Source organism: Eleutherodactylus coqui, chromosome 6 (genome assembly GCF_035609145.1).
Source record: "Eleutherodactylus coqui strain aEleCoq1 chromosome 6, aEleCoq1.hap1, whole genome shotgun sequence".
Lineage (NCBI taxonomy): Eukaryota > Metazoa > Chordata > Amphibia > Anura > Eleutherodactylidae > Eleutherodactylus > Eleutherodactylus coqui.
Window position 1 is genome coordinate 9777527 of NC_089842.1, and position 20250 is coordinate 9797776.

The window sequence follows — 20250 nt, forward strand, 5'->3', positions numbered from 1 at the left end:
ATACTGCAAAAAGACAACCAAACCCCAGGGGCAATGAGGCCTGTATCCCTCATGGCCTGCGGTATAACTGTCATGTTTTTTTGCATTCTTCCTCTTCCATTCTTCCAGAGCAGCTAAGGCATAGAAGGGAATGAATGCAATGAGCAGTAGGGCATGCCAATATGTGAAAATACTTGGCCTGGAATGTATTAAATATTGCTAATATGTGTATGGTAAGAGTAGTGAAGACATACTGCATACCTGCTTGTTGGCAGTACCTACCTCAATTTCAGAACTAAAAAGTGTATTTTCAATGATTCATAAGGACACCGAGGTAGAGGAAAATGATATTCAGAAATTGGTAAATATCTATGACCATTGTCCAGGGTGCCCACAAGTAGAACACACCCAGTGGAATCTGGCATACAAAGTCCGGCTCGGGTTGAGTAGAACCCTTGAATGTACCACAGATATGGACTCTTTCTCATGATGAACTGTTTCAAAATGGGGGATTTGTTAGGGCTGCAGCCTAAAAGATGGAATACAAGGACTCCATTTTGTCTCTTTGCTTGTCTGTTCTAATACTTAAGCTACACATATATATTTGTATGGTTTCTGATTTTCACTTAGAAATATGATAAATTTCATCTTGACTAATGTAGCTGGAAAAATTAATTGGGACCACCACAAAGTTTCAGGAACTGTGTTCTTATCTTAAGATATGTCCTGCCAAAACTCACTAACGAGCGTCAGAGGATGTATCTCAAGGCTACGCATCTGGGGAGAGAAGGCCGAATTGATAAGAAACTGATGTATTAGGAAGCCAACATTAATTGTATTTTTAATTGTATTTGGCATAAAGCCACTCACTTTGTAAGATCCCATAAAGATTGAGTATATTGTACAATAAACCAGAATGCTACACAGATACCACCATCTCTGTGTGTCCCTGCGTTCTCATGACCGGTCATATCACTATAATTTGGAGCCTGTCAGCATACCAAGAGTTATTGAAATTTCCCTAACAATGTTGAGGATCTCCTTCTCGTCAGACTGGCTCTGACCTGCTTGTAACATCAGGACATTCTTCAGGGATTCTGTAGATAAATGTTCTTTCCTCTTATGGGGAGAGGCCTCTGACATTGCGTAAGTCCCTGTCAGGACTTCTCTGCCTAGCACCTCTATGGCCAGTTCCTTAAAGTCTAGGAAAGAGACCTGTGTTCTGGACGGATAGCATGCACCGCTGTCTTTTGACTTCTTCTGTGGCTGCTCCTTTCACGAATTGTTCCTGCAGCATCTGATCTGCTCCTATCGCTACTACTGGATCTGTGTGGCTCACGGCCTTCATGTCTTCTTGTAGCGACAGTGCGTATTCTCGGAGCGTTTCATGTGATTTCTGTCTTCTCTTAAGGAAGCATTGTTTTACTCCGGATGCAGTGCTGGTCTCAAAGATGTTCTGCAGCCTCTAAAAAATCTGGTCCACCATCTTCCTATTGTCTCTGGGACATCATTTGACCTCTCTGGCTGCGGCACCTTCTAATTTGCCCACTTATATCTCCATCTTATGTTCATTAGTGAGATGGCTCAGACGGTATAGCGTTTTCATCTTCTGCTTGAATCGCTGAGCTGATATTCTTCTCCATTAGGGCTCCTGCACACTTGCGTTTTTCTTGCGCGTTTTTTTCACGCAATTTCGCTGCAGTTTTTAACGCGATTATCAATGAGACTTTTTAATGTTAAAAACGCATCGCAAGTTGATGCTTTGCAATTTTTGTGCAATGCCGTTTTAACATTAGAATTTTCCCATAGATATGACATGAAAAAAAGGCAACGGTATTGTGTGAAAAAAAACGTGCAAGAAAAACGCAAGTGTGCAGGAGCCCTTATATCAAGGCAGCCAAGGGGCTCCCAAGTAATATGGCATGGTAAATGGTATTACCCTGTTTCCCTGAAAATAAGACATAGCATGATTTTCCAGGATTTTTGAGGATGCAAAATGATTTTTCAGGATTTCTGAGGATGCTTGAAATATAAGCCCTACTCCAATATTAAGCCCTGCTTACAGTTAATTTAAAAAGTCAATTTCAATAGTGTCCAGGCAGCTATACATGTAAAAAAGTTAAATCTTTTTGAGCAAAAATTAATATAAGACACTGTCTTATTTTCGGGGAAACAGGGGGGATGGAGTAGGGATCTTTTGCTCCCTTGCTGCTTTGCTGTTCATTGTCACTTGAATTTGACATTTTTTTAAATTGATTTCAAGCAGAGGTACTACCCACAAAATGAATAATGTTTAAATTTGAAATGTCAGTTGCAGGTAATTTAGACGATGCAATCAGGGATCACTTGTAATGGCAGTCAGTTGTAAGGTCACAGAGGATTTAAAGGGGTTGTCCCGCGCCGAAACGGGTTGTTTTTTTTTTCAATAGGCCCCCCGTTCGGCGTGAGACAAACCCAATGCATGTGTTAAAAAAAACAAACGTTTAGTACTTACCCGAATCCCTGCGCTGCGGCAACTTCTTCCTTACCTTAGCAAGATGGCCACCGGGATCTTCGCCCACAATGCACCGCGGGTCTTCTCCCATGGTGCACCGTGGGCTCTGTGCGGTCCATTGCCGATTCCAGCCTCCTGATTGGCTGGAATCGGCACACGTGACGGGGCGGAGCTACGAGGACCAGCTCTCCGACACGAGCGGCCCCATTCACCAGGGAGAAGACCGGACTGCGCAAGCGCGTCTAATCGGGCGATTAGATGCTGAAATTAGACGGCACCATGGAGACGGGGACGCTAGCAACGGAGCAGGTAAGTGAATAACTTCTGTATGGCTCATAATTAATGCACAATGTATATTACAAAGTGCATTAATATGGCCATACAGAAGTGTATACCCCCACTTGCTTTCGCGAGACAACCCCTTTAATCCTGTTCATAGACGCCATAAAGCACTATAGTGAGCGCTAATTTTATTATTATTATTTGTGGTGATTAATTGGGATTTGTTTTCTCTTTTTATTGTTTTTTTAGTTTGTGACACCAATGCCCTTGGTTATAATTTGTAGCTGTGAGGGTGGACGCTCACTGGCGACTTTTTCTTTCTTGTGCTGCGAGAGCACGAGAAAACTCTCGCCTCGCAGCGCAAGAAAGATGCCGGTATAGACCCGGCATATCGCTAATGGTTTCAATGGGGCCAGCGGTAGCAGTGCTAGCCCCATTGAAAACATAGGGAGAATGTGGAGACTTCTGCCACAGCTGGCGGGGATGAAGGATTCCTCTGCCACAGCTGTGGCAGAAGTCGGCGGCATTCTATCCCATTGCTTTCAATGCTATCCCATTGAAAGCACTGCTTTGTCAAGCCCCACGGTATGATTATTGGGGAAGGGCTTGAAATGTAAGCCCTTCCCCGATAATCAGCAAAAAGTGTTAAAAAATTTTTTTTTTTAATTTCTCACCTCTCCGGCGCTCAGACTCGTCCTCCTGCTGGCTCCCCTGTACTGCTATTAAGCTCTTTCAGCAGGCAGGGATTTAAAAATCCCCGCCTCCTGAAAGGGCTGTGCTGATTGGCTGAGGGCTCAGCCAATAGCAGCTACTGCTTAGCTATTGGCTGAGCGCTCAGCCAATGACACATAGCCCTTAGCTATTAAATCATGAATAGCAATATCTTAGCTATGTGCCCATCCCATTGAAAGCAATGGGATAGAATGCCGCGGACTTCAGCCACAGCTGTCACAGCTGTGGCAGAGGATTCCTTCATCCCCACGGTCCCCGCGGGGATGAAGGAAACTCCTGCCACAGCTGTGACAGCTGTGGCAGAAGCCCCCGACATTCTCCATCTCTTTTCAATGGGGCTAGCGCTTGTTCCGTGATGCCGATATCCCGGTGTTATGCCGTTTTTTTTTCTCACACTGCACTGCGAGACTTTAACTTTACTCTCGCAGCGCAGTGGAGAAAAAAACGCCAGTGGGTGTCCGCCCTGAGTGGTGAGGTGTGGAATAATACACGGAGACAGATATTGCTTAATTTGTGGTAAATAAGGTATTATTATATAAGGCCGTGAGATGAGGTCGTTTTCTTCCTCACATTCTATGCATAAGAAATGATATACAAATTGCAACAATGTAGACACCTGTGTCTAACTTGTTCATATACTGGGAGCTTCCTCTGGATTTATTTCCTCTATCCTTCTTTGTATATATATCTCTTTATCTCTTTATCTCCCTCTCTTCATATTTACATCTCTTTTATTTATTTTTTTCTATTCTCTGTCAAAGCTGACTCTCTTTTTCAGTTACTCGGGGTTTCTCTGAATTTTCTCTTGTTTCTCTCTTACTCTCTCTGTCACGGCTGATCTCTGTCTCTTTTCACTTCTCTCTCCTGCCTGGCACTTTCTTTTCTCCTGACGGGTGTTTCTTTTTCTGGCACTCTCTCTCTGCCTGGCACTCCTCTTCTTGGCGTTCCTCTGCCTGGCACTCCTCTTCTTGGCGTTCCTCTGCCTGGCACCACTCTTTTCTCACTACTCATTACTCCCTTTACTTATTTCTTAAACTTATTCTGCCTCTTCTCTCTGGCACTTGCTTTGTCGGGTGCGTCTCCCTGGCTCCTGCGACCGTTGTTCAGCTATTTATCACCTCTGTCACCTGACCAGATTTGTCTGCAGCCAATCACAACCTATCTGGTTGTTAGGCTACCTGCATCAGCTGACTCTCTATGCATTTTTTCTATCTTGTGCAGCTGGATAAAAATGTCCTAACTCGTTGCTAGGTTACCTGCATCCCTTATGTATACTGACTCAGATTAACCACTAGGGCCGGTTATTATATTACCGGTCCCCACAGCTAAAAAGCGCTATGTAGTGCCTTTTTCCGGGCCATTACACTTATAAGCGACCCTTTGGCGGTCATAGTTGGAGCCGTCCGCGCACCGCTCTGAAATCTTGCAGTCTGCTGGGCCGTTGGGTCCCCACGCATATGCATAAGCTGTTTGAATCTGTGGGACAGCTAATCTGCACATGTGCAGGGAGCCGATGGCAGAGCACAGTGCGAGATTTCAGAGCGGTACGTGGATGATGCTAAGTATGTCACCATGCACAAGAGGCTGGAGAGGACTGTTGTGAAAAAAATGCAACTAGGGAGCTGGTCAGCCCCCCAGACCGCAGGAGATTTAAAACATCAATTATGCAGGAAGGAGTTTATTGTCATTGATAACATTGATAAGACCAGTGTGGTAATCAGTGCAGCTCCAGTAATGCAGTGCGGTATTGGTTAATGTCCTACAAACTGGTGACAGGTTCCCTTTAATGCAGTTTCATTATGTCTTTCTACTGTATACTTTGGACAGTCGCTACAAAACGTAATATGTGCCGGTGATGGTAAATACAGTTATATAATACACTCACTGTCAAAACCCATTCCTCCCCTAGAAGGAACACACTCATTGCAATAACATCCATCCCCCAGCGGGAGTGTGTGTGTGTGTGTGTGTGAAAAAGACTTGGTTATTCTCATAGATCACAGGTTGAAGATGAGTGAATAATGTGATGCAGTAGCAAAAAAGGCAAACACAGTTCTGGGATGTATTAAGTGAAGCATAGAGTCTAGATCATGTTCAAGTTCAGAGAAGAGTTACCAAGATGGTCTGCAAATCATGTCCTATGAGGAACGGTTAAAGGATCTGGGAATGTTTAGCAGAAGAGAAGGCTGAGAGGAGACTTAATAGCGGTCTACAAATATCTGAAGGGCTGTCGCAGTACAGAGGGTGCACATGAAGGCTCTAGTACCCTGTTGTACTGCCTCTAGCTTGGATACAAAATGTGATATGAGGGGCATGGAGGTTGTAGTACCCTGTTGTACCACCTCTAGCTTGGATACAAGATGTGATAGAGATAGGCATGGAAGCTCTACTACCCTGTTGGGAAGCCTCTAGCTTGGATTTAAGCCATAATATGGGTGCGGGTAAGGAGGCATACACGTTCTGTATGGTATCCTTCCCCATATCAGTTTAAATGACAACTCCTTCTAGGGTCTGGATTGTTTTTGACAGTGTATATGCTATGATATTGCTTTACAACTGAAGGTTTACTGATTCACTGCAGTTTTAGAAATGCTATAAGTCACAGGTTGCATCCAAGGATCCTGTAAATGCACTGGAGTGTATTCGTCTTGCAGTGGCTGTATGACAACGACTAATGACTTCCTGCCTGTGCCTTTAAGTCGGACGTCACGGCTGCTGAGTAGTCGGGAGGAACATCTCTGGTTGTATCAGGTACATGCAAATTTGTGGTTTGATAGATGACGACAGTCTGCAACAAAACACATTTCATTAGCCTTATCTGTATAATCATGGAACTCTATTGGATGTGTGTGTGGCGGTAGGGCAGGTGACAGAGGGATCAGTGCGGGGCGGACAGCGGGCTTACAAAAATATATATTTTTTATTTTAACAAACTTGGAGATGAAGTTTCCGTAGAAGCTTCCGGTAATAGATGAGCAGTATGCAGGTAGTGAGAAATGTTAGACAACCTGACTGACTCAAAGAATATGATTATCTCTCCCTTGAATAATGGATGATAACAATCTATTATATATCACAGACATCAGTAATACACTTCACTGTAGAACTAGTGGTAGTAGCACCCAACGTTTCATCCTAGCAAAGGCGGTAGCTCACACACAGTCTGAAAGTAACGCAGGTGTTGTCCAATAACCTGTCTGCAACTTGCGAAAGAATGTCTTCCTCTGGTGTTGGCTCAGGCCTGTGTTTTACTAACTATCTGTGTGCAGACGTTGGGTCTTTCCTTGAGGACCAACCTCACTTACATATCCCTAGCATGTTCAGTATTGTAATGTCGGTGACACCTTTTTGGACATCTATTGGGGGCACCGCGATTTGAAGAGCTGCAGGACAATGTAATCCTTTGTAGCAGTCTCTCTAGTCTTAGCGTGTTCAGTTCTTGTGCCTCTCGAACAGGCACAGATTCTACACGACATGTCTCACACAACTCCCCAAGCCGACTCTTCACTGCTTTGGCAGCTCTCTCTCCCGGCCATACAGTCTCTCTTAAGGCTCAGTACCACAGACATTGCTCTCCAGCTTGCAGTTCTCTATGATCTCAAGTCCTCCAGACCTCACACCTATCTATCTATCTATCTCCTATCTATCTATCTATCTATCTATCTATCTATCTATCTATCTATCTATCTATCTATCTCTCATATCTATCTATCTATCTATCTATCTATCTATCTATCTATCTATCTATCTATCTATCTATCTATCTCCTATGTATCTATCTATCTATCTATCTCCTATCTATCTATCTATCTCCTATCTATCTATCTATCTATCTATCTATCTATCTATCTCATATCTATCTATCTATCTATCTCATATCTATCTATCTATCTATCTATCTATCTATCTATCTATCTATCTATCTATCTATCTCCTATCTATCTATCTATCTATCTATCTATCTATCTCCTATCTATCAATCTCATATCTATCTCATATCTATCTATCTCCTATCTATCTATCTATCTATCTATCTTCTAACTATATATCTATCTATTTCCTATCTATCTATCTCCTATCTATCTATCCCATATCTATCTATCTCCTATCTATCTATCTATCTATCTATCTATCTATCTATCTATCTATCCATCTCATATCTATCTATCTATCTCATATCTATCTATCCATCTCATATCTATCTATCTATCTATCTATCTATCTCCTATCTATCTATCTATCTATCTATCTATCTATCTATCCATCCATCTCATATCTATCTATTTATCTATCTATCTCCTATCTATCTATCTATCTATCTATCTATCTATCTATCTATCTATCTCATATCTATCTATCCCATATCTATCTATCTATCTATCTATCTGATATCAATCTATTTATCTCCTATCTATCTCAAAAATCGTGACGTCAGGAACACCACATTCCAGCTTGGGTCTAAGAAACCCCAATAAAATCAATAAGAGAGGTGTGTGTGTGTGAGAATGGCCTAAGGGGCATGCAGCACGATCTAGATATAGGGGGTGGAGGCCCGTGGGGATGGGGGGCCCTTTGCACCAGGCCCCTTAGCTTCTAGGTATGCCCCTGGTGCTCAGCATACTTTTCGTTTGCCTGATGCTACCCCTTTCCGAGAGAGATCCCGGAGAATTGCTCCAAAGCATGTTGATGAGTGATTCATAGAGGCAGTAATAGTCTATAATATAATCAATTGGCCCTTCACAGAATAGACTTGCTAAAAGATACTCTTCATTATTTCAATTTAAAACCATATAGACGTGGGGCCCATGTAATGCCAGAGGGGAGGTATACGTCAGGTGTGTGTATACTCACTCTTGGGGCAGTCCTTACTGTTCATAGATAATTACCATCCGATAAGGGATACATATAAATCCCCAAAGACTGCTCTCCTAAGTAATGCCTACGTGGCTAGAATACTTGAATTGTCGCTAGTCTGATAACCGAGATTACGCGACCACTCAAGCGTAGATACACATAAAGTGCAAAAACTTACTGAAACACCAGTGTATAGTTCAGTAACCTTTGAAGATGAGCATCACGATATGCCATTCGCAGATGTTATGGCATTTATAGCTGCCCAACGTTGGAGGTATTGGATCTCCAAGTGGACACCTTAAATATATTGGTTTCACTTCATGCTCAGAAGTACTCGACATTCAAGATATTAGGTCTCAAATTATACGTCCTAGATGTCTCCAATTTTTAATATTCTAATTTCGACGCGTTTCACCGCTGAAGTTGGCGGATCATCAAAACATTTTTTTGGAACTCATTGGTAAAACTCTATTAGGAAGAATGGCTCCCACTCTGCCAGCGACCCTCTGCCCTCCCTGAATGTCGCTGAAAGTGACATCGGCTGGGAGAAGGGGTGGGGGGCTCTTGTGGGGCAGCGGTGGCGGCCCAGGATCAGTCACTTGATAGTCGGGGGGGTTGCGCCTTCAGGGTCCCTACGCAGGAACCCCCTGGCACATACTCCGAAGGGGGCTGCTCTATGCACTTTTCTGAGATTTTAGTGGCCTTCCAGGAACTACTGCACAGCCTGCTCTCCATCCAATCACGTACAGGGGGCGTCACCCCCTGTCAATCTTGGCTCCCCCAGGACTTCCTGGTGGCGTCAAGATGCACTAATACCAGGTAAAATTCCCCCACTTGCTCACCCTCCATATAAGTTGAAGTGCTAGACCCAGCTATACCTTTCAGTTACTATGTTAAAGGTGTTCCTACACTGCACATTGAAACATGGTCAGTGAGGGTTAAAGATACAAGTGCTGGTAATGCATATGAGGAGAGTAGATAAGAGTAAAATAGCAAACAGATAGGACCTGTGGCCTGGATGGTAGGTCAGGGCATTCTGGACTATACATTGGTGTTTTTGCACTTTATGTGTATCTACGCTTGAGTAGTCGCGTAATCTCGGTTATCAGACGAGCGACACTTCTAGCCACGTAGGCATTACTTAGGAGAGCAGTCTTTGAGGAGTTATATGTACGCAAACCTGACGTATACCTCCCCCTCTGGCATTACATGTGCCCCATGTCAATACGGTTTTAAATTGAATTAATAAAGAGTATCATTTAGCAAGTCTATTCTGTGAAGGGCTGAAGCATGATGATGAGCTGCGACGAAGTTTACAACAAATGAAAGATCAAGGCATCATTATAGACAGTAAAAGTCTGTATGCTTAACCTGCCTGTACGTAGACTACAGGACCTTAAACAGAAGAACAATCCCCGATCAGTATACTCTGCCAAAAATTAAGGAAGCTTTGGAGGCCCTTAATGGAAATTGTTGCTTCACTGTGCTGGATCTTCGGTCTGGATATTACTAAGTACCTATGGCCTCTGAAGATCAGGAGAAGACAGCCTTCATATGTCCATCGGGGTTCTATCAATTTACTCGTATGCCTTAGGGCATTGGAGGCGCTCCAAGCAACATTCCAACGGTTGATGGAAATAGTACTGAATGATCTGGTGCCTGAGAATGCCTTGTGTGCCTGGATGATATCATTGTATTCGGGGCTACTCTGGAAGAGCATAAAGAAAGCCTCATAAGAGTGTTACAGGGCTTGCAGGAAGAGGGGTTGACGTTATCTGCAGACAAATGCAAATTCTGCTGGTCTTCAGTCACTTATGTGAGCCATATTGTCTCCACTGAGGGAGTTGCCACACATCCTGACAAAATTGAAGCTGTAGTGAATTGGCCTCGTCCACAAAATATTATGGAGCTGCGCTCGTTTTTGGGATTTTGTGGATATTACCATCGTTTCGTGGAGGGGTACTCAAGAATAGCTCAAGCCCTACTTGATCTCCTGAAGAAAAATGAAAGTGAGCAGGGGAAGGAGAGAAGGTCATCCAAGAGCCTCTTGGCAGATAAGTGGACTTCTGACTGGAGATTCCTTCAAGCTACACTGGCCAACAAAAAAAATATTATGGAATGTTTCCTTAACTTCATGAGTCAAATCTTACTAATTTTGGGGTGAGAAAAACGAATATGAAAAAGAAACTTTTTCTTAGCTCTAGTTTCTGTGATATACAAGAGGTGGATGTATGCTATTTTAACAGATTAAAGGGGTTGTCCCGCGCCGAAACGGGGTTTTTTTTTTTTCAATAGCCCCCCCGTTTGGCGCGAGACAAAACCGATGCAGGTGTTCAAAAAAAAAAAACGGATAGTACTTACCCGAATCCCCGCGCTCCGGTGACTTCTTACTTACCTTGCGAAGATGGCCGCCAGGATCTTCACCCTTGGTGAAGGTCTTCTGTGCGGTCCATTGCCGATTCCAGCCTCCTGATTGGCACACGTGACGGGGCGGAGCTACGAGGAGCGGCTCTCCAGCACGAGCAGCCCCATTCAACACGGAGAAGACCGGACTGCGCAAGCGCGTCTAATCGGGCGATTAGACGCTGAAAATTAGATGGCACCATGGAGACGGGGACGCTAGCAACGGAACAGGTAAGTGAATAACTTCTGTATGGCTCATAATTAATGCACGATGTACATTACAAAGTGCATTAATATGGCCATACAGAAGTGTATACCCCAACTTTGTTTCGCGGGACAACCCCTTTAAGAGAAAACGATACATTTTAATTCCATATGCTAACAATATAGAAAATGTATTTGAAATTTTTTTTAATTACATTCTAAGAGTTCTAAATTGATGGAAGAATTCCTGGCCGGCGGTTCGGTGTGAAGAGAATCATGTGGTTACTTCATGAGATCATTTTCTTTTGGCTTGCCTCTTGTTAGTGAGTTCCGGAGCATCCCTACACACGGACCAGCAGTAATCTGCAAGCATTGCTTCATTCCAACGGCCCTGATATCTTTGTTCCATTACAGAAATGTCCTGGTGTAATCTTTCTCCATGTTCATCACTGACAGCTCCACAACTAGGAGGGAAAAAGTCTAGGTGGGAGTGGAGAAAAGATTTTAAGGGACATGTTGCATCCGAGTTGATGGTATTTTTTCAGAAGTCCTGTCACCAACTGAGTGTAGTTATCATCTCTTTTGTTGCCTAAGAATCCATGAATAACTCCCTTCAAGACTTGCCAAGCCTCTTTTTCCTTTCCCTCCAAACTTGGTCAAACGCAGGATCCTTTACAAGTTGTCGAATTTGTGGCCCAACAAAAATACCTTCCTTAACCCTTGCATCACTCTATCTAGGAAATTTGTCTCTTAAGTACTTAAATGCCGGTCCTTCTTGGTTCATACCTTTGACAACATTTTTCATTAAACCCAGCTTTATATGAAGTGGTGGAAGAAGAACATGTTTTAGGCCTACGAGAGGCTTGGCAAGGACATTTTTCTTGGCAGAGTCAAGATTTCTTGCAGGCCAGTCCGCTGGAATGTAATGTGATTTCCTATCCCTACTGTCCCACATACATAAAAAGCAACAGTATTTAGTGTCCCCAGTTGTATTTCTAAGAGTACAGCCATGACTTTTTTTTCCACTTGTGTTCAGCATATTTCATTGAGTTGAGGAGGGCTGTCATGTTTGCATAAGTCTCCTTCATGTGAACTGCATGACGAACAGGAATAGAAGGAAGACGGTTGCCGTTGTGAAGTAATACAGCTTTCAAACTAAGCCTGGTGGAGTCTGTGAATCGCCTCCATTCAGTTGGATCATCGTTCAAATTCAAACATTTCATCAAGCCAATAACATCGCAGCAAACAACCAGATTGTTTTTCTTCTAAAAAAAAAAGCATATCCCTCTGACGTCAGGATCTCACAGTACAGAGAACATCACATTGGAGAAAATTCCATTGCTGTAGTCTTGACCCTAGAAGTTCTGCTTTTTCCTTTGACAAGTCAAGGTCTCGATTGAGATCACTCAATTCCGCTTGACTCAGTCTTTGCGGTGTATCATCTTTTACCTCAAAGTCAGGGTCATGGGATGGGGAAGGCTTGTTGGGTTCTTCTCTTTCCACACTTTCTTCATTTTCTACTTCAAGCTCATAATGTTGGGGTGGAGGAGGAACTGGTAAACTATCTGAATGGGGAATAGGTCAGATAGCAGATGGAAGATTCGGGTAATAAACTGTTCCTGTTTTCTTAATTGACAATCCTGCCTTTATAGGAGGAGTCAAGTAGAAATAGCAGTCATTTGTATGGTTTGTAGGCTCCCACCAAACCATAGGCACAGCAAAACCCATAGGTCATTTTTTATTTTTCAGCCATTCTCGTTGTTTAACTGAACAAGAGTTGCAACATAAATGGAGCCCATGGCTTATCCTGGTCCCCGACCTTCATACTAAAATAATGATGATAGGCAGTCTTCAGAAGTGGCGTCAGATTGCGTTTCTGTGATTAAAATGTTATTTCACCACAAATGTAACAACAATTAACTAAATTTACACATTTTCGTGGCCCTTAAGTAGGCTATTGTTGACAAGTTGCATGACTACTTGTATGGAGCGACGTTTGAAGTGAGAATGGATAACAATCCCTTGACATACATTTTGATGTCGGCTAAACTCGACATTACGGGACATCGTTGGCTGGCAGCCTTGTCCAATTATCAGTTCACATTGAAATGTGAAAGGACCGAAGAATATTGGGGCAGACGTTCTCCAGATGACCTGGACTACCTGATTCAGAGGAAGAAAACAAGTGGGAAGAAGAGCTTTATATGCTATGGCTGCTGAAATTGTGGATCAAGTAGCCTTTTCTGAAACATGGCTTATAGACTCCATTGGAAGTGGGGCTAAAGCTGTGTCTGACATGTTTGCGTATCCTGCTGCCCTGGGGCATTTGAGAAGTGCTCCATATTCTCTGAGCAGATGATGGGAAGTCAAAAGGCTGATCCTCTTATCCTCTGGACTGTGGGCAATTCCTACGAGATTGGGAAAAGTTTGAGATCAACAAAGGCTTGCTCTATTGTGTAGTGCTGTACCATGATCACCCTGGGAGGCATCATGGCCATTTGGGACCCGAAAAGACTTATGGTCTAATACATGACCGATTCTACTGGCCTGGAATGAGAGACACTGAGACTCGGTTAAGTAGACGCTGCCTTCGGTGTGTACAACAGAAGACCCTTCCAGCTTGAGCAGCTTTTATGGTTCATTTGAAAAATTCAGTTTGAATGGATCTTGTTTGTATGGACTCCCTGTGCATCAACAATGATTCGAAAGGATTTTCGAAATGCTCTGGTGGTGACTGATCACTTTACCCGTTATACCCAAGCCTTTCCAACAAAAGATCAGAAGGCAGTTACTGTTGCAAGGGTACTTTGGGAAAAGTACTTAATACATTATGGATTACCACACTGATCAAGGCAGAAAGCAAGTTAATTAAGGAGCTGCTTCAACTTCTGAATATCCACAAGAGTCGGACAACTCCCTATCATCTGGAAGGAGATGCTCTCCATGAAAGGTTGGTTCAACAGGACTTTACTGGATATGCTAGGTATTTTAGAGCTTGAGGACAAATGGGCTTGGAGCTGGAAAGTCGATGCCATGGTACATGCATACGGTATAACAGCACTAGACATGAAAGTACGTGATACTACCCATACTTCCTAATGTTTAGTAGGGAACCCCAACTGCCTATTGATATTCTGCTGGGAGTTTCTACAGATGGGATTAGTCAGCGGGATAACTACCAATATGTGGCCCGTTTGAAGGAGACACTCAAGAAAACGTACAGATTGGTGGAAGAGAATGCTGCCAAATTGAATGAAGGAAATAAGCAGGGATTTGATCTTCAAGTCGAGTACCAGGAACTCCAAGAGATCAAATGTTACTTCAACACCTGGGAGCTTCTGCGAAGCACAAGTTAGCAGATCGCTGGAAGAATGAGATCTTCACTGTAGTGAAACAACTACCAGGGATTCCAGTTTACGAAATAAAGGGGCCGGAGGGTAGGATCAAGACTTGGCACGGGAATAATTTTCTACCTAACCCCAGATTGAAGATTCAGATATCTCGGGTGGGCAAAACTGTTGAGGATGATTGGACGGCGGTGACTCAAGCACCTAGTCCCACAGTTTCACCTATACCATGCAGAAAAAGTCACAGGGGTGGGTATGTAGTCTGTGGAGTAGACACGGCAATTCACAGAACAGAGTAGCAAAATTAAAACTAAAATTTTATTAAATTTAATTAAAATGTAAAGAATGGACTGACAATCATACACTACATATCACAAATGAATTGGAGACCCTTGTGAAAGAACGTGTGTACAGTATCGTAAGGTCACACGAACTTGCTCCAAAATGCAGAATAGGGTGCTACCAAGCTGAAAAGGTTCAAAGACCACAGAGTACAGTTGGCTATCAAAATTTTGTTAGAAATAACCAAACTGCACTGATCCTAAGAGGTTACAGTAATGAGCTTCAGAAGGAGTAAGGATAGTGGACCACAGCGTACGGCTGGCTGTCAGGAATCAGATTTATCAACAGTAGCCGTGCTGTACTGGTCCTAAGAGGTTACAGTAATAAGCCTCAAACGGAGCAAGTACCAGTCATTCGGTCGTACCAGGAGAAATATACCAATTGATACTGGTAGCCTCACCAATAAGGAGTTAGCCGAGAAGGAACTACTCAAGTTAGATGATTAGATTAAGTTGAAAAGTCAGTTCATCTGAAATGACGTAGGTTGGATTCAGAATCGGTTCAAAGCGTTTCCCTGCCAAATTTTCGGCAGTTCATGAGGAACCTTGTTTCAGAGTGTAGAGGTCGAATACATAGAGAGTAGTTAACCCAAAAGGGAGAACGATAGGAAAACTTTCAGGTCTGAACCAACATCTATTAAAATAGCATCTCAAATAATGGTATTTATTGGGACAGGTATGTTAGTGCACTAAGGATGATGCTAGTTATATCCCGGATAATCCAAGATATAGCATAGCATGTAGCTGGGTTAGTATAAACCAGTTTGCCTCTCTACAGGATGGACTCTAAAGTGCCGTCCGCCCCAGGGGAGGTCTTAGTAGCCATATATAACACTGGCTGACAGCCCCAGACATTTATACCTGTCGCCCACCATCAGGGTCACAGACCTTATCACTTTTTTTTCTTTATCATTTTTTTTTTTGTTATCACAGCATCCCGGCTATCTCTATAGGGACTAGATTTCTATGCACATGGAGATAGACTTGGTGCGTCAAGGAATTCCTGGTGGCGTCAAGATACACTAATACCCCCTCTGACTACTACCCCCAGGAGATCTTCCCACTAAGGCCAGGAGAGGAAATCACCAAGCAGCACTAAGAGGCGGCTGGAAAGCGTGAGTATGAACAAGCTGAGAGTCTGGAGAGGAGAAGAGTGAGTTGTTTGTCCAAGAGCGGAGCTGCACAGATAACTAAGACTGTGGGCCCGATGTTCATCCTGTGCTCTACCTCTAGTCTCACTACCCACTTTGCCTGCACCAGCCCTATACTCTTCCCTATTTATTGTTGGACTGTTTCAAGTTGGCATTTTTCAGTAAAGCAACATTGCCGACTGTTATGGGAATAAATCATATTCAAGAAGATTTCACTCATCTGCTCCAAATTGGTTATAATTAGAAGCTTCATGCATGAATATGTATTTGAGCTGATTCATGTTATCAGTCACTCTCTAATACCCTTCTGATTTATTCAAAGGAATACAATCGCTTTTACGGAGAAACGTTACACCACAAAATAGGAGAATACAAAAAGAGTTATTGTGCTCATACAGGATTGGTTAATACAATAATATGGTAATTCACATGTTAGTAAGGTATCAAAAGTGAAATCGTGTGTGGGAGGCAGATACATGATTCTAACACATTCTTAACTGCCAGCTATTTCCTATAAAGGTGGATATAACAATATATATATATATATATATATATATATACACACACACACACGCATGTTTGCCTAGGCTGATTTCAGAAACACATTTATTAACCCCTTCCCTCCCCAGGGAGCCTGGTGCTTCCCGCAACAGGACGTACCGGTACGTCCTGGGGATAGCGCGAGATCACATATGATCCCGCGCTATCCCGCAGCGGGAGCCGGCTGTCAGTCACAGCTGGCATCCTGCTGCAACAGCGAGGGGACATCGGAGATGCGCCCCCCCCCCCCCCGCTGTTAACCCCTTCCCTGCCGCGATCTAAGTAGATCGCGGCAGGGAAAGAGTTCACAGAGGGAACGCGCTCTCTCTGTGTCTCCGGCCGGCTCTCGCGATGTCATCGCGAGAGCCCGACCTGTCACCGTGGCAACAGGACGCCAGACACCGGCGTCCTGTATTGCCTATGCCTATAATCGCTGTACAAGCGATAAGGCATGGCAGAGCAGTAGCTCTGCCATGCCTTATGACAGCGATCATAGACATAGTGCTGCAAGTCCCTCAGAGGGACTCAAATAGTGTAAAAAAAAGAAAATAAACATGTAAAAAAAAACCTTTTTTATGCTTTTTCTAATATTAGCATAAAAAAAGGTAAAAAAAATGAAAACCCCACATATTGGGTATTGACGCGTCCGTAACGACTTGTACAAAAAGTTGAACATGCATTTTATTTTGTACGGCAAAAAGCGTAACAAAAAACGCTAGAAACTGAGGCAAAATGCTAATTTTTAGCATTTTGCCTCCCAAAAATGCAATAAAAGTGATCAAAAAAGCCGTACATTCCCCAAAATGAAACCAACAAAAACTACAGCTCGTCTCGCAAAAAATAAGCCCTTATAGAGCTCCGTACATAGAAAAATAAAAAAGTTACAGGACTTTGAATGCAGCTATAGAGAAAAAAAAAGATTTCGGAAAAAAAAGGGTTTTTATTGCAAAACTATAGAGAGGCTCATGGAGGGTTCACGTGTATGTAGGCCTGGTAAGGACTTAGTATAGAAACCCTCGTGCTTTAGCGCCAACTCTGCAGCCTTATGATTGACTTCCTGGCAGACTGTTTTTGCAGGGTGGTTTGCCTCCTCTATCTTTCCTCCCCATCAAGCTGGGTACTCATTTTACCGACTTTGGAAGGATGGAACCTTCAGGTTTTGAGTGAGAGCTTAAGACTGCATACTGCTGCCTTACCACTCAGCGCCACAATCGGTGACTTACTGTTTCTTCAAAAGACGTTCGGCAGACAGTTCTGCAGGCGAACACACTTGTGGATATACTAATGCACAACATCAGCAGGAAAAGCAGTAAAACATACGACAGGAGACCTCCTCCAACAGGCTGAAAGAGAGAAAGAGGAGACGTTCTGTAGGACACGACACAGATAGGAATCTCTTCTGGGATACAATATATAAAAGAGCAGTCAGGAATCTGCACAGTGCAGCAACTGGCCTAGAGTTAGTAGGGCCCCTCCATAATGTTATACGTCTGTCTTGTGCCATTGTTTTGTCAGTGTTTTTTATGTGAAGTATGCATCAGAGTTATATGTATTGCACCTCTGCAGGATTAAATGGGTTAATGTCTGGGTTATATCTGCAAAATGTATCACTTTGTGTATCATGTGACTATGTTTTAGGTATATATGTTTGGAAGGATGCTGTGCAAGTCACTTGGTGCTTGAGTTGGAGTCTGTAAAGTACTGATCGGTCCGTGTGAGGAGAGAATGGAGGGAGCTGAGCGATTCCCTTATGGTTGGCCTGGGCACAGTCTACCCAGGATATGCAGGTGCTACCACTGTTCACTGAGTGAGAAAGGGACCGCTGCTTGGCGAGAGAAAAACACAAGTAACATGAGTGTGGACTGGTAGCGAGTGACAGAGAGAGAGTCGTCAGGAGCGGAATCACACAGATAACTAGGACTGTGGATTGCCCTGAGAATCTTCCCTGTTGGACCACTTTATCTTGTTGTATCTGTGCCAGCACTGTTGATGTAAATTGGACGTTGCTAAGTTGCACTAAACGGACATTACCGACTGTTCCTGGTTTGTCCAGAAAGGTTTCCCTGTGTTTGGACTAATTTATTCAATTATCAAGATTCACCACAGAGGACGCAACGGTGGCGTCAAGTTTGACAAATGGACTACAGGTAACCTCCGGTTACTTTCCCTGTGACCTTCCCCAACAGTAACTTGTTCAGGTTCCAAGCTACCTTCAGGGGAGGAAATGGTAGAGCCCCGTGACAAGATCATTATCTACCCCGCTATCTCCTCGGCTGTGGGCCTGCTCCTCGGACGCTGCAGAAACTGCATGGGTAAAGAAGGTGCACAAAACCATTATCCGCTTCCTCCACGGCAACCTTAACCCCTTTCCACTGCAGCCCTTTTTGTGTTTTCCCTTTTCATTTTTCTGCCACACTACATACCCTGTTTCCCCGAAAATAAGACGCGTCTTATATTAATTTTTGCTCCCAAATATGCGCTATGTCTTATTTTCAGGGGGTGTCTTATTTTCAGGGGGTGCCTTATTTTCGGGGAAACGCGGTAGCTACGTGTGGTTTCTGAGGGCACAAACAGCTCTTTGATTGCTTTGTATTCAAGGGTTTTCTTGGAGATGGAGGTGATTAAAAAAGGGGCGAGTCATTGTGCATTGTTTCTTTTTCTGATGTTGTGCATCATGTGAAAATTAACATTGTGAGATTGGAATAAATTGGATATTTTCAAATGCAGTGAAACATTGAAGGCAATTTTTACTTTTTTATGCAATGAATGGGAAGTTAAAAAAAACAACTTTTAATATTTATTTATTGGTAATAATTTAAAAACATCTTTCATTCATTTTTAATCCCCACAGTGGACTTGAATAGCAATCATTTGATCGCTTATACAATATATTGCAATACTATAGTGATTCGCTACAACATGTATGTGAGGAACCTAAATGCAGGCTCCATGAGTGTCCAGTAACAAAGTGTGTCGCATTGATACCCCTGAGGGTGAGAACATTTTTGAGGTTGCGCAACAAAACTCATATCCACGGCATGCGCGGGTTATTCATGCGGATTTTCAGCCAATGCGCTGTGAGTCATCATTAAATTGATTTTTTTCCCTGCTTGCAGGATATCACGCATCGCATTTTTTTCTGTGCGGAAAATTTTTTTAACCCCACTTCCCAGCCTGTTCCCCACCCCCCTAATTGATTTTAACCTTCAAATTTGCAGTGAATCCGCAAATGTATTTGTGGATGCACTGCGGATTGTAAGCTTCCATAGAGATGAATGGAGCCCATCCGTCTGTGATCCGCGGTATTATCCGATTTATTATCCGTGCGTGGCATCCGCAAATCAAATCTGCCCGTGGACATTAGACCTAAGACCGGAAAACAGGCTTGGTGGAGGAGTAGTTGCTCTTCTCTCTCCACAACGCTCCTCTCGGGTCATTCCCCCCGATACCCTCACTCACTTACCCATCATTCGAGATAGATACCCTACGACTTTTTCTTCCACTGTCCATGTAAGTAGCAGTTATCTACCGCCCCCAGGTCCTCCACACCTGTTCACAGTTGACTTTGCCATCTGGCTTCCCCACTTCCTATCCTGCAAAATTCCAACCCTCATCTTAGGTGACTTTAACATCCCCATAAATTACCCCATCTGCCTCTCCGCTTCTATCGCTTACTTGGTCTCTCACAACTCACAGCCTCTCCCACTTACAGGGATGGCAATACTTTGGATCTGGTCTTCCTCTGTCTCTGCTTTGCTTTCCACTTCACCAATTCCCTTCTCCCATGCAGTGTTCAAGCTAGTAATCGCAAGTGAGTGTCTGCGGAGTGTTGTGTCCTCCTCTGGTGTGTCTGTCCAGGAGCGGAGTCATACAGATAACTTAGCCTGTAGGCCCAGTGTTATCCTGTGTTCTCCTCCCTGACC

The 20250-nt window shown here is 43.4% G+C and overlaps 1 protein-coding gene across 3 annotated transcripts in view; it reads right to left on the reverse strand.

Moving 5' to 3' along the window:
- Positions 1–5149: 5149 nt before the first annotated feature.
- The window catches only part of LOC136631804 (membrane-spanning 4-domains subfamily A member 4A-like), a 34339-nt gene continuing 19238 nt past the window's right edge, over positions 5150–20250 (reverse strand). For all 3 annotated transcript variants that reach the window (XM_066606179.1, XM_066606177.1, XM_066606178.1), the window contains 2 exons: positions 17551–17670; positions 5150–6275 (listed from right to left, as the gene is read on the reverse strand). In XM_066606179.1, coding sequence (XP_066462276.1) covers positions 6159–6275; positions 17551–17670 — 237 coding nt within the window. In that variant the 3' untranslated portion in view covers positions 5150–6158. The remainder of the gene's footprint in view (positions 6276–17550; positions 17671–20250) is intronic.